The sequence below is a fragment of the Felis catus genome, chromosome E2 (assembly GCF_018350175.1).
Source record: "Felis catus isolate Fca126 chromosome E2, F.catus_Fca126_mat1.0, whole genome shotgun sequence".
Classification (NCBI taxonomy): Eukaryota; Metazoa; Chordata; class Mammalia; order Carnivora; family Felidae; genus Felis; species Felis catus.
Window position 1 is genome coordinate 47261847 of NC_058382.1, and position 15446 is coordinate 47277292.

Consider the following 15446-nt stretch of genomic DNA (forward strand, 5'->3'; position numbering starts at 1 on the left):
ATACCCCAGCAGTTCTTTCTGCCTGTGGGTCCTGTCCCCATGCTTTAATAAAATCACCTATTTGGCACCAAAGTTGTCTCAAGAATTATTTCTTGACTGTTGGCTCCCGGACCCCAACAATACATAGTACCAGGGAGAAATCCTAAAGTTTCACCTATTGGAAGCTAGTAAAATTTGGTTTTCATATTTAATTTTTAAAAAGGTTGACTTTGGAGTATGAGGGTCTGTGTCTGGTCCTCCTTCAACAGATGTCACGGCCAGCAGGGTCACAAAGCCCACCAGATGCACTTACATGTCCAGAAACTCCAACTGGATCTCATCAACAGTGCACTTGGGCTCACTGGGGCATTCTTTCAGTTGCCAGGCTGGTAAGTGATGAAGCCACATGCGGCCAAAGGCATAATTTCTGGAAACCTACAGTATGTTGGTTAAGGAGTCTGTTCCATGAAAGGTATGTGCAAAATGACATCTGAGGACCGAAAGAAAAACTAAAGAAAAAGGCTGACAAGTCCAGCTTGACAAGAAATGGTTTATTAAGAGGGAACCAGCCAAGAGGAGAATGTTTAAGAATAGGTGTGTTTTCAGGGCACCTGAGTGGCTTAGTTGGTTAAGCGTCCAACTCTTGATTTCAGCTCAGGTGGTGATCTCACATTTCATGAGTTCAAGCCCAGTGTCAGGCCGCACACTGCTTGGGATTCTCTCTCTCTCCCTCTCTCTGTCCCTCCCTCACTTGTGCTCTCTTTCGTTCTCTCTCAAAAATAAATACATATTAAAAAAATAAAAAGGATAGGTTTGTGTCCTAGTCCTGTCTCAGGGGCAGATAAAGGACATTATGCCCTGAGGTTTACTCAAGGGTATGGTTAAACAAAAAGAAGGTTGGAGTGCTCTAGGTTTCATGTCACAGAGTCTGTGAGTGATAGTCCATAGGATGGATATAGGGATTTTGATGATACTGATTAGATATTGATTTTCATGATACTGATTACAGTAAGTAACTGTTCATCTGGAGTGACTTTCACATGCAGCCTACTCTGGTAGGTAGAGTTGTGCCTGATGTTGCCTTCATGTCTTGACTTGGGTGGAGTGTGGGAGAAAGTGTATGAGTAAACTCCCTTTTCCTCAGATACCCTGAATCCATTCAGTGCTTGGGCTTCGGAAGGAAGACGAGAAAAGCTAAAGGAGGAAAATACAGTATGGTGTAGGAAGATGTGAGGGTGAAGGGTGAGGAGGCTGTTGTCTATAAGTTTTTCTCAGGAGTAGGCCATGAAAATTGTGTGTGTGAATGTGAGTGTGTGGTTTTTCTTTGAATCAGCATTTTTCACGGTGTTACATACAGCATTCAGTCTTAACTCTGTGAATTCTTGGAGACCTTACTATGCCTCCGAATCTGAGTAAAAATTTTATTCCACTTTAAAAAATGCAAATACATTCTTATTAAAATATGAAGCATCTTTGGGTGCTTCATAAAACGATACATTGCAATGTTTATCTATTATGAGAAAAATAAAAGATCACTGTCCTCAAATACTGGGTATTGAAAGGACTCAGTATTTCAAGTTGATAAATTTTTGGTTTCCAGCCTCTCATTCTCCACCCTTTCAAGCTCCCTGTGATATGTTTGTCCGATTTTGCTGTGATCGCATGCTGTTGTTGGCAAGGGCACGGTTGTGAGGCTGGTCTCTGCGTAAATCAAGTGGTCCTGTGTTTCACTGTCACAGATGGGAGTGATTGTGAACTGTTCTCCATCTTCACAGCAAGCTGTTTGGCCCAGCCCATCTCCACGATAGGAAAAGCAACCCTTAATATAGCCTAAATGATGACAATTTTTCCGTCCATTTTTCACTCTCCAAGATTTGAGTTTTTAGACATTTTCACTTACTCTTCATTTTGGAGTGAAATGCATTTCCTGATATTTATCACTCATGTACTTGCAAGATATTACTGTTGTGAAATAGAGAATGTTTGTACAGAGGATAATCTGGGGCAAGAAGAATTCTAGGGGTGGGGCGCCTGAATGGCTCAGTTAAGCATCAGTCTTGAGTTCAAGCCCCATGTTGGGTGCCATGCTGGGCATGAAGCCTACTTAAATTTATTTTTTTTTTAATTTTTCTTTCAACGTTTATTTATTTTTGGGACAGAGAGAGACAGAGCATGAACGGGGGAGGGGCAGAGAGAGAGGGAGACACAGAATCGGAAACAGGCTCCAGGCTCTGAGCCATCAGCCCAGAGCCCAATGCGGGGCTCGAACTCACGGACCGCGAGATCGTGACCTGGCTTAAGTTGGGCGCTTAACCGACTGCGACACCCAGGCGCCCCAAGCCTACTTAAATTAAAAAAAAAAAAAAATTCTAGGGGCAACCTGGCTGAGTTGGTGGAGCATGAGACTCTTGATTTGGGGTTGTGAGTTCAAGCCCCATATTGGGTGTAGAAATTACTTAAAGATAAAATGTTGAAAGAAAAATAACCAAAAAAAGAAAAAAAATTTTTCAAGAATTATATTCAGTTATCTAAGCCAGCACTGCAAATTCGGAGACTGCTTTCCCATAATCATATTAAATAAGTCTCTGCAGTTAGGAGCTCAGGCTCTCATGTCAGACTTCTGAGTTCATGTCTTGATTCTGGAACTTTCCTGTTGTGGCACCTGGCAAGTCCTTCAAAGGATTGTTATGAGGATCAGTAAAATTATACAAGTAAAGTATTAGAATAGTGCCTGGCAGAATATTATAGTTCTTACTGCTAATATTGTGAAATTTCTGTTTTTTTATGCAAAGTGTGTTTTCTGTTTCTAGATGGCATCACATTCATGTCAAAGGTCATTGGAGATCCAATATTGCTAATTACTTATATATATGTATATATATATATATATATATATATACACACACACACACACACACATATATATATTGTTTGTTTATTTTTGAGAGAGAGAGAGAGAGAGAGAGAGACAGACAGACAGACAGACCGTGAGCGGGGGAAGGGCAGAGAGAGGGAGACACAGAATCTGAAGCAGGCTCCAGGCTCTGAGCTGTCAGCGCAGAGCCTGGTGTGGGGTTCGAACTCACAGACAATGAAATCATGACCTGAGTTGAAGTCGGATATTTAACCAACTGAGCCACCCAGGCGCCCCAACCTTTCTATTTTTTTTTTAAGTTTACTTATTTATTTTGAGAGAGAGCATGAGTGGGGGAGGGACAGAGAGAAAGGGAGAGAGAGAGATACAAAGCAGGCTCCCAGAGAATGCAGAGGCCAACGCAGGGCTCAAACTCAGAAAATGGCAAGATCATGATCTGAACCAAAATCAAGAGCAGGGGGTACTTAACCTACTGAGCCACCCAGGTGCCCCTGCTAATTACCTTTAAAACTAAAGTATTGACACATGTAATTGCTTAGAAGTATTCAGAAGTCACTATTGTTGCATTACTGTTTATACATTTTATTGTGAACTTAAGGAGTGCCTCTCCCAAAATAATATGTTGGTGGGAAAAGTATTTGTAAATTTGTTCCTTAACATTCAAAAAATAGAGAAATGCAAATTAAAACTGAGATACCATTTCCCAACAATCAGATGGGCATGAATCCACAAACTTAACAACATATTCTGTTGGCAAGACTCTAGGAAAGTAGGTACTTTCGTACATTGCTAATGGAAATGCAATAAGATGGTTTCTAGGGAGAGGTATTTGGCAATCTCTAGCAAAATAGCATTGACATCTACCCCTTGACTGAGCCTTCCACCTGCTGGGAATCTATCCCAAAGTTACACTGGCAAAAATATAAAAAGGTACACACATGAGGCTATTCATTGTGGCTCTCTTTGTAATAGCAAAAAAATAGAAATAATCCATATACCCATCTAGGGGGGTCCTGGTTGTAAAAAGAAATGAGGCATATCTCTGTGTACTGCAGTGGGGTTACTTCTGGTTTTTTTGTTGTTTTGTTTTTGTTTTTGTGGAAAAAACCCTGCAGAAAATGTGTAATGTATTGCTAACTTTAAGAAAGAGGGTAACATGAATATATATGTGTATATACCAACACACACATCTGTATAAACATAATGGAAAAGCAAACAAAAACTAATGAAAATGATTACTTATAAGGTAGAGCAAAGGACCTGACATACATAAACATAAGGCAACTCCAGATAAGGCAAATCTCCTTCTTCAATGAGAAGATTTAAAGACAATTATTTTGGGGTAAACTTGACTATATCATATCTAAGGATATAGGTGAAACAGTCAAATGTCTCATTTATTAGCTTAGTAACTTGTTCTACAAAGCCATATTTATTTATTTTATAAAAATATTTCTGCACCTAACCTAGGGCTTGAACTCATGACCCTAAGATCCAGAGTCATGTGCTCTTCCAGCTGAGCCAGCCAGGCGCCCCTCTACAAAGGGATATTTAAAATCAGATGTTATGTAAAATAGTATATTAATTTAGGAGCACTGCTCTCTCAAAACTCGCATTTTATGACATAGCTTTATTGAAACTTTTCAAATGCGTCTTCAGCCTCAATGCTTTAATTACCATCAGGGTGATTTCGGTAAAGATTTAAGTTTCCAAAGTACACCATCTTTACTTTCATCTAATGCCATCACAAAACACTTCTTCCCCAACTCACAAGTACCCATTTACAAAAGCAATTGGGGGTCCCTGGGTGGCTCAGTTGGTTAAGCATCTGACTTTGGCTCAGGTCATGGTCTCACAGTTTGTGAGTTCGGGCCCTGTGTTGTGTTCTGCACTGACAGTGTGGGGCCTGCTTGGTATTCTCTCTCCCTCCCCTGTTCACACTCTCTGTCTCTCTCAAAATAAATAAAAATTTAAAAAACTAAACAAACAAAAAAAAAAACCCACACCAAACACCAAAAAACAAAATCATTTGGAAAAGCTGATTTTTACATTTGTTCTTTAGATAAATATTCATGTCTCTACAATGACAATTTCTAAATTGCTCTTTTAAGGGATACTTAGAGGGCTTGTTGACAAAGACATCTAAAACTTGAAGTTGGGGGTCATACCCCTAAGACTAAACACTAGATGCACTTTGAGTTGTCTCTTTTCCAGCCTTTTGGTCAGGTGTTCTCTATATAATCATCCCAGACTGGTATTGACTGAGGTCATTTCAGGCTAATGCATCTTTCCCAAATAGTATTTATTTTCAAAATTAAAAAATATGAGAAAGAACACTTCCTTCATTTGAAAGACTCTGCAAAGACTTTATTTTTTTATTTTTAAAATTTTTTTTATATTTATTATTTTGAAAGAGAGCAAGATAGAGCACGAGCAGGGGAGGGCCAGAGAGGGAGACCCAGAATTCAAGGCAGGCTCCAGGCTGTGAGCTGTAAGCTCACAGGAACCGCAAGATCATGACCTGAGCTGAAGTCAGAGGCTTAACCAACTGAGCCACCCAGGTGCCCCTGCAAGGACTTTAAGAAGACTCTTTTTAGATGGGAAAATGTGGGAGAATACATTGTCCTTTATTTGGGCACATGTGAAAAAGAAGATGGCCAAAGGCCTATCAAGAAAATAAGTATATATAAAATTAGGGCAAAGATTGCAATAATAAGAGCAGACAATTTTCTCTTTTTCCCTTTGCCCCTCTCCCCTGCTCATGTTCTAATTAAAAAAATAAAAAATAAAAGAAGGGGGTCACCTGGGTGGCGTAGTTGGTTGAACATCTGTCTTGATTTGGGCTCAGGTCATGGTCCCAGGATCCTGGGCGTCAAGCCCCATACTGGGCTCTGTGCTGAGTATGGAGCCTGCTTAGGATTCTCTCTCCCTCTGCCCCCTCCTCCACTCATGCTCTAATAATAATTTTAAAAAGACATTTTAAAAAAGATGAGACAAAACACAAAGCAACAAATATTAATTGGGTACATGTTATGATAACATATTTCAGTATTAATTAATCTTGTACATCCTTTCAGGCACAAATTGATTTCACTACACATTACCTGAAGTCATTTTGTTTTTTGGTATTGCGACTTCCTCTTGTCTTCTTGGGTCTCCAGCCTAAACGAGAACTATTTCTATTTCTTTCATCTTGGTCTGAAAAGGCATCTATTTGGAAGCCAACGGAAAAGGTAATTTATAGTATATAGCTCTAGCTAAGTCTATAAAATAGTTGTTACTAGCACATATATGATAATCAAGACAACACAAAGATTTTATTTGTTTTTTAAGAACAATAACATAGGAATTCTCAAGGGGGTCTTGTGCTCTGGAATAGTCACATCACCTTATACTATCCAATGTCCCAAAATGAGGTCCACCAAGTGGGTCAACACTAAGAAGATAGAATTAAGTTCACTTTATGAAATTACATTCTAGGGGCTCCTGGGTGGCTCAGTCAGTTAAGCGGCTTACTCTTGATTTCAGCTCATGTCATGATCTCCCAATTCGTGAGTTCAAGCCCTGCATTGGGCTACACACTGACAGTGCAGAGCCTGCTTGGGATTCTCTCTCTTTCCCTCTCTCTGACCTCCCCGCCTTCAAAATAAATAAACTGGAAAAAAAAGAATTACATTGTAAGCACAATATTCTCCTTGTGTTCTATAATTCCTATTGATAGAGAGATAGGAACTCAGTAGGTGAGCAATAATATTCTTGAATGTGCCTCATCGTGTCCACTTCCTGTTTCTCACACACGCTGCCCAACATGGCTTGGCAAAACCACACAACCTCCCTGACTATATGTCAACTGAAATTCGGATCATGAGCCTGGCAATCACACTGTATCCTGGGGGTTATTTGTGCTTCTACTCTGAGAGGACTACTTCTCACTTCCTCCTCTACCTCCAATGACTAGGAAGTCCCTGATCCTCATTCTCAGGTCAGGTCATAACCTTGATTTCTGTTTCAAAAATAAAATAGAAGCAATTAAGAATCCTCTCCACAGACTCCTGCTACCAAACGTGTCCACTGAGCAGCAAGCATCTGCACCCACAGATGCTGGTCTTCTGTCCTGTTCCTACAAGTTCCCCGTACTCCTACCCACAGTGAATCTAGCTGCACGCTGGCTCAGATCAAGGACACCGTGCTGGCTGCTGTTTTTTCTGTCTTTTTTTTTTTTTTAATTTTTTTTCAACGTTTATTTATTTTTGGGACAGAGAGAGACAGAGCACGAACGGGCGAGGGGCAGAGAGAGAGGGAGACACAGAATCGGAAACAGGCTCCAGGCTCTGAGCCATCAGCCCAGAGCCCGATGCGGGGCTCGAACTCACGGACTGCGAGATAGTGACCTGGCTGAAGTCGGTCGCTTAACTGACTGCGCCACCCAGGCATCCCTGTTTTTTCTGTCTTAAGACAAAGCACCAATTCACACTGCCTCATGAACTACTGCCCCACTTCTTTCCTGATCTTGAGCAAAATTCCCCTAAAAATTGTCTAAACTTGCTACATCCAGTTCCTCTCTTGCTCTTTTTCCTTATTTTTAGGAAACAATTTTTTTTTCTAATTATGTAAAACAATGATAGAGTTTCAATGTCAAAATTATGAAACCAGGAAAAAACTAAATTCCATCTCTGTCCTTTCTACTCTATTCCTTCCCTCACCCAACATGGGCTCAAACTCACAACCCTGAGATCAAGAGTCACATGCTCTACCGACTGAGCCAGCCAGATGCCTCTCAGGGTCCTTTGAAATTTTTGTGTCACTTTTTTTTTTTTACATGTGTTCCTATTAAATTTCATGTAAATGAGTCTAATTATTTGACTCTGAAAATATTTTTATAGTACAGTTTATCACAGTTAAGTTTATTTTAATAATCTGTCATTTCTTACGTGCTTTCTGGTTCTAATGCTTCCTTGCTACTTTCTTCTGTCTTTGTTGGACTTTTGTTCTTCAGGACTCTCGTTTTAATTGTTTACCTTCAAGGAGTTGTTCTTTTTGAAAACACATTCCTTCACCTGTGTTTGCCTAATTGCTGGGCTCAGGAATGAAAGTCTCTTTAGAAGCCCCCTCATGTGGTTAAAGGAATATAGCACATGTTAGTTTTTCCTTCCCCACCCTCTATTCCTAGATTTTGTTAGTATAGTCTGTAGGTTTTATTCAGGTTATTGTTACACTGGGTTTTTTAAATCTATATTATATGATTTAAGAATATCTTTTTGGGGCTCCTGGATGGCTCAGTCGGTTAAGCATTCGACTTTAGCTCAGGTCATGATCTCACAGTTGGCGGATTCCAGCCCCATGTCTGCCCCTGCGCAGACAGCTCAGAGCCTGGAGCCTGCTTCAGTTTCTGTGCCTCCCTGTCTCTGCCCCTCCCTGATTCACACTCTGTGTGTCTCTCTCTCAAAGAAAAATAATAATAATAATAATAATATGTGTATATATATATATATATATTAAAAAAAATTTTTTTAAGAATATTTTTTAAGTAGTCTCTACACCAATGTGGGGCTGCAACTTACAACCACAAGATCAAGAGTCACATGCTCTAGCAACTGAGCCAGACAGACACCCCAAGAATACCTTTAAAAAAATTTTTTTTAATGTTTATTTACTTTTGAGAGAGAGAGAGACAGAGCGTGAGTGAGGGAGGGGCACAGAGAGAGGGAGACACAGAATCTGAAGCAGGCTCCAGGCTCAGAGCTGTCCGCACAGAGTCCGACTCAGGCCTTGAACCCACAAACCACGAGATCACGACCTGAGCCAAAGTAAAACACTTAACCAACTAAGCCACCCAGGTGCCCCACCCCAAGAATACTTTTTAAAAACTTTTAGCAAAGCAAGGTTTCTAACAATTTAGAACTTATATCAATTTTAACTGGAGATGTTTATGTCCAATCATTTTATACCATAACTTTATCCATCTTGAAATCTTAATTTTGTATCATCTCTATTCTAGTTGTTTTCACAAGATCCACTGGTAGAAATATTTTGGGAACTCATGAATAGTCAAAAAGTCTTTTCTTGTCCCTTCCCAATAAGCCATATTTTAGGAGGGTTTACAAGTTAAAACAGGATCAGGTGCTCCAACAGAAGTCAAAATGGTAGCTTGAACAAAGTGGAAGTTGATTTCTCTCTTCACTTACATAACAGTGTAAGTAAGCAGTACAGGGCTGATAAGATGGCACCACAGTTTATAGGGCCCAAGCTCTTTCTGCCTTGTTCTGCTGTCAACTTGTAATTGAATATCGTGGTCTATAAAAGCTGTGTTAGCTCCTGCCTCATGTTCACATTCTATCAAGTGGGAAGGGGAGAATGGAAAGTGGGAAGCCTGATCATTTTCTTTAAGGGCATAGTCTAGAAATTGCACCAATTACTTCTTATATCCCATTGGCCGGAACCTGATCACATGGCCATACTGCTGCAAGCAAGGAAGGCTGGGAAATGTAGTCCTTAGTGGAGCTACTATGTTTCCCTGGAAGGAAGGCACGGTGGTGGAATAAGCAATAGTCTCTGCACTATAAGTAACATTTCCTTCCTCAGTCTTCCCCTCAAAACTCTGTATACATCATTCCCTTGTGTTTTGTCATTTAATGCTATAGTGGAAAAGACTACAGTTAGCCTTTTTTTTTTTTTTTAATACTAGGTAGCCTTTTTTCATCTTAGATTGTAAAATGTTTTAATCTGTGTAATACAGAAATTCTCTTAGCATGCATCTAGGTCACTTTTCACTGATTTTGTCTAGAATGTGATGTTCTATATACACATTGTTCTTGGCTTGTGAAAATTTTATTCTCTGCCACCTATTTGTCACTTCTGTTTCATTAGTTCTGATTTTGTCCTTAAGAAATACCAGTTATCGGGGCACCTGGGTGGCTCAGTTGAGCATCAGACCCTTGACTTAGGATCAGGTCATGATCCCAGGTTCATGGCATCAATCCCCTCATCAGGCTCCACACTGAGCATGGAGACTGCTTAAGATTCTCTCTCTCAGGGTGCCTGGGTGGCTCAGTCGGTTAAAGCATCCGACTTCCAACTCACAATTTGTGGGTTTGAGCCCCACAGTGCACTCTGTATTGACAGTGCAGAGCCTGCTTGGGATTTTTTCTCTCCCTCTCTCTCTCCCGCCCCCCCTCACATAAATAAACTTAAAAAAAAAAAGATTCTGTCTCTTTCCCTCTGCCCCTCCCCTGCGTGCATGTGTACATACACACACTCTTTCTCTTTATCTCAAAAACAAAAAAACAGTTATCCATGTGCTAAATTGCACGTTTCTGTCCTCCATATCTTTCCTGTCATTCTTTTAAATGAAAAGAATGGTTTTGTATGCTTTTCTCTGTTGCGTTCAGGGCGAACTCCTCACTTTTTTCCTCTGTCTCACTTGTTTGATTTTTCCAAGTCGGTTCTGTATTACCAGTGTGGATTTTAACTTTTCTGAAGCATTTTAGCTCTCTCGAAATCCTCCAGTATCATTTATTTCTCCTTTAATTTATCTCATTCTTCTACATGTTAGCTTCACTTGGTTTATTTTTAAGACTTTCTGTTTATATTAAGGATGTTAACCAGCTTTGTGAAATATTTTTCTGGATTTTGCTGTTGATAATTTTCAGAGGTATATTTTCCTCTAAGTCCTCTGGATTCAATTCCCAGGGTCCAGAGTGACATTCATGGGCTTCTTTTTGTTGTTTTTTTTCCTCATCTTTTTTTTTTTTTTAATGTTTATTTATTTTTGAGGTGGGGGAGAGAGAGAGAGGAAGAGGGAACAGGGGAGGGGCAGAGAGAGGGGGACAGAGGATCTGAAGCAGGCTCTTTGGGGACTGCAACAAGTGTCTGATGTGGGGCTCAAACAAATCACGAGACCATGACCTGAGCCGAAGTTAGACACTCAACCGACTGAGCCACCTAGGTGCCCCAGTTTTTTCCTCATCTTTTAAGGCAAGGCCTGTCCAAGCACAGTGTTTGTCCATAGACCAAGAAACTGGATCACCCTTGGTTCAGCAGCTTGTTGACCCACCTAGTGGTCATAACCCCTTTCAGATCGCCAGTTGAAGCACAGGATCAGTTGCTGGTTCCCCGTGAGCTGTTGAAGTAATGACCGTAATCCAAGGTGACATTTTTCTCAACCTTAAATACATTGCTTAGATTTTTACATCATTCGATATTATTACACTCATTCTCCAGATGAGAGAGCTAGTAGGCTGTCATTTGTCTAAGGCTTCATAGTTACAGTAAAAGGTAGACCAGGTCAAGAGCTCAGGTCTTTTGCCTCAGAATCCAGTTTCTAAATTTTTTTTAAAGTTTATTCATCTTGAGAGACAGCAAAAGGGGGGGTACAGAGAGAGAGGGAGAGTGAATCCCAAGTAGGCTTTGTGCTGTCACTGCAGAGCCTGATATGGGACTCAAACCCATAAACGGTGAGATCATGCCTGACCTGAGCTGAAACCAAGAGTCATGTGCTTACCCGACTGAGCCACCAGGCACCCTCAGAATCCAGTTTCTTTCTTCTACTTTCCATCCTGCATTCCTTGGTAGAAAAACATGGCAGTTAACATCTCAGAACTCTGTCCTCACCCAGCAGTAGTGACTACAATGATTCTGCTGCTAAATATACCAGTCCCATCAACAACAAAGGGAATGTTACAAAAAGAGATAGAGAGAGCAGGCTTGCTATAGCCAGATAAATTGTAATGGGTCTAGACACGCATGCCTTGAAAGAGATCAACTTAAGTTAATAGCAAATAGCTATGTCGGTTTTTTAATGTTAATTTATTTTTTTTTTAATTTTTTTTTCTTTTTTTTTTTTTAATTTTTTTTTTCAACGTTTATTTATTTTTGGGACAGAGAGAGACAGAGCATGAACGGGGGAGGGGCAGAGAGAGAGGGAGACACAGAATCGGAAACAGGCTCCAGGCTCTGAGCCATCAGCCCAGAGCCTGACGCGGGGCTCGAACTCACGGACCACGAGATCGTGACCTGGCTGAAGTCGGATGCTTAACCGACTGCGCCACCCAGGCACCCCTAATGTTAATTTATTTTTGATAAATAAATCCCTGTGCAAAAGCGGGGGCGGGGGGTAGAGACAGAGAATCCAGAGCAGGCTCTAGGCTGTCAGCACAGAGCCTGACGAGCTCAAACTCACAAGCCTTGAGATCATGACCTGAGCCAAAGTCTGAGCCTTAACCAAATGAACCACCCAAGCATTCCTCAAATAGCCATGTTAACACACTGATAGTGCCTTCAGATTACGGTTTTCTTGCTGGAAAATGTGGAAAGGGAATGAAAGCGATAATGGTGATCTGGTGAAATGTTGTAAATGATCATTTTCTAGAAAAATCAGACTACAGCCATACCACCCTCAACATGGCCAATCTCATCTAACAGTACCATAAGGAAAGAAAGAATGAAAGGGAGGGAAGGAGGGAGGAAAGATCAGAAAAATGCTCTGATTTATTAATAGAGAGCGCTCCTCCTTTTGCTAAAATTATGAATCATATATTTCTGCAGTAATATTTGTGTACTGGCAACTTCACAATTGCTCTGATTTAATGTTTTTATACAGAGAGCCTTTGGAGAAGAAGCAGAGATGAGACATTCGTGATTTGTGATGCTTCAGCTCTAGAATCCCAGCTTGTCTACAGAATTATCAACAGTGGGAAATGATCAGTTTGGTCTCCATATAAAGTGATTTATACTGTTGTTCACCAAGAATGAAACATCCTTAGGTAAAATAGAAAGAGATACTTCTATCCAACAATTTTACTTGGACTCAACCTGCTTTCTTCTTTCTGTGGCAGCTGCTCACCCAGCAATGGCATGTCCCCACACTGCTGGTGCTGATCTTGTAAGTGCCTCCCTTGACAGTAGACACCTGGGGTCATCAATCTCTGTCTTTCCTGGTCCGTCCTGCCAGAATACTGCTCGGTCTCCCCGAGTTCCCTGGATGTAGTTTTCTGATAAGGAAAGTACTTACGTGCAGGAAGGAACCAGGTTTAATGGGTGCTTTACCAACATTTTTAAAGCCTAGCTCTGGCTTTCATGTTGTTATAATTATCATTTGTTGGCTGGTTGTTTATTCCCTGCTTCATTCCAAAAAGGACTTGTGACATCTTACAAAAGGATATTGCAATGTCATAAAATTCAGATTTCTTTTTAAAAAGGAAAAAAAATTTGAGTGAAAGGGAAATAAAAGTAGAAACTCTGCATAATCTATAAAAGTTCACATTCCAGAAATTTCTTTGCCTTCTTGCCTCTGTGTCCTATATAGAAACCTTTCAGTGGATGTCTAAATATAGATTTACTTTTGTTTGACCCACTGCCAAAAATAGGCTTTTCTAGCAGTATAAAAGAGAACAGGGATGAAGTAAAAATCCCTTAAGTCAACATTTTCTTTTTTTTTTTTATGTTTATTTATTTTTGAGAGACAGCACATGCACAAGTTGGGGAGTGGCTGAGAGAGAGGAAGACACAAAATCCGAAGCAGGATCCAGGCTGTCAGCACAGAGCCTGACGCGGGGCTTGAACCCACGAAACATGAGATCATGACCTGAGACAAAGTCGGACACTTAACCAACTGAGCCACCCACGTGCCCCTTAAGTCAGTATTTTCCAAGCGGTGTTCTGTAGCACAGCAACCAACATTGCCTAAAACGGTTCCAGAAGGAAAGAAAACAAATGTTGCTGCCTGCAGGACTTCTCAGGGCCTTCCATATGGCCAAACCTAACCACTTCTGACCAGCTTCACCATTATCTCGCTGTAGTCTAAGCCTCCATCATCTCCCAGCTGCACTTTGCATCCACCTCCTGCTCATATCCCTGCTTCTACCCTCGGCCCTTTCCTGTCCTTGCTCAACACAGCAGTCACAGGAGTGAGGCTTTATAACCCAAGTCATGCTACTGTTCCTCAAAGCCCCCGCTGTCTTGGAAACACTGCCTTCATTTTCATTTGGTAAAATTGGCTTCAGCCTTTTCCTTTATGTACCTTTCAGTCCAAGACCCTGTGCCGTTCCATCAGCCCCTTTCCTTCACTACCCAGAGTCATGAGGCATGTCCTGTCTGTCACCTCGGTGCCTAGCAGCCGGCCTGCATCTGAAACACAGGCTGGGAAAGCTCCGGTGGAGATGACCTCAAGCCCCATAGTAGACTCCCTCCCGAGGTCTTTACTTCTCACCGATAAACATAGTTTCAGGGGGCACCTGGGTGGCTCAGTCGGTTAAGCATCTGACTTCGGCTCAGGTCACGATCTCACGGTCCGTGAGTTTGAGCCCCGCATCGGGCTCTGGGCTGATGGCTCGGAACTTGGAGCCTGCTTCTGATTCTGTGTCTCCCTCTCTCTCTCTGTCCCTCCCCTGTTCATGCTCTGTCTCTGTCTCAAAAATAAATAAACGTTAAAAAAATTAAAAAAAAAAAAAAAACATCGTTTCAGGAGGCATCTGATCAGGTAAATACGGAAAACTGAGGTCACCCTGGGTACCTTTGTGGCACTGTAAAAGCATTCCTATTCTATTTTGTGATGTTGCAGGAACAGCCATGTGAGGAACGGGCCTAGTTCACCCCTTACATCTGAGCAGAACTCTACCTAAGAGAGTAGAGAACTCTACCTTATGCTGATGCATAAGCACGTGTCCCGATCAAAAGCAAGCACTAAACAAGTCCACAGTGGGTTTTATACCCACTTCAGTATTTAATGTCTTATTTTTATTCAATACGATTATTTTTGGTGCTTCAGATGGGGGGGACGCTTTGTCCACCTGCCACACTTTTCCAGCCATGGCACACCCTTCCGGACTGTTATTCCTACTCACCACCTCAGTGCTCCTTTTCTTTTAGTTCCCTTTTTCCCCACAAACTTAAAAAAAAAAAAAAAAAAAGACAAAGCCACTTTGATAATGTTGAGTGAAGAAAATCATCCTTCTTCTCTCTCTCTCTTTTTGGTTTTTTTTAAACACAAGCCCTACTTACATGCAACCTAACATTTCCTTGCTAAAAGGTAATCCTGTTTATGCTGGATCTGCTTTCAGTGGCGATTGAAACTACACATTCACTATTGTTGCAGTTAGCATTGTGCTCTCCTGGCAGAAAAACTGATCTACAGTGGCTTCAACAGAGAGGGTTTTGTTTTCCTTAAATAAAGAGAAGTCTGAAGTATAGCATACCCAAAAGGGCGTACAGATAAATTATTGGAAATATTCAGAGAATACCAGATCAATAGACAAAAGCTGATTGTACTTCTACATATCAGCAGTAGTTAGAAACTAAGATTAAAAAAAAAAAAAGATAGAATAGCAAGTACCTAAGAGGAAATGTAACGAAAGATGGGCAAAACTTATATGGGGACAACTGTAAAGCTTTATTAAGAGCTAATGAAGAAAGGTGAAATGAATGGTGAGATCCACCATGACTCAGCCCAGGTTCACACTGCTCTAAAACATCAGATAAGGCGTCCTTGGTGTCCTTCCTGGCTGCAAGTAGAATGGCATTCAATAAGACCTTGACCTTCATTGGAAAACGTGAAGTTGCGTGGCAGCTGGGTCTCACTCGTACCTTTATTCCTGCT

The 15446-nt window shown here is 41.0% G+C and overlaps 1 protein-coding gene across 1 annotated transcript in view; it reads left to right on the plus strand.

The window, feature by feature from the left end:
* PKD1L3 (polycystin 1 like 3, transient receptor potential channel interacting) overlaps window positions 1–15446 on the plus strand; it is an 84511-nt gene that overhangs the window by 3442 nt on the left and 65623 nt on the right. The window contains 2 exon segments of the mRNA XM_045045855.1: window positions 249–368; window positions 12581–12734. Of these exon segments, the coding sequence (XP_044901790.1) occupies window positions 249–368; window positions 12581–12734 (274 nt within the window).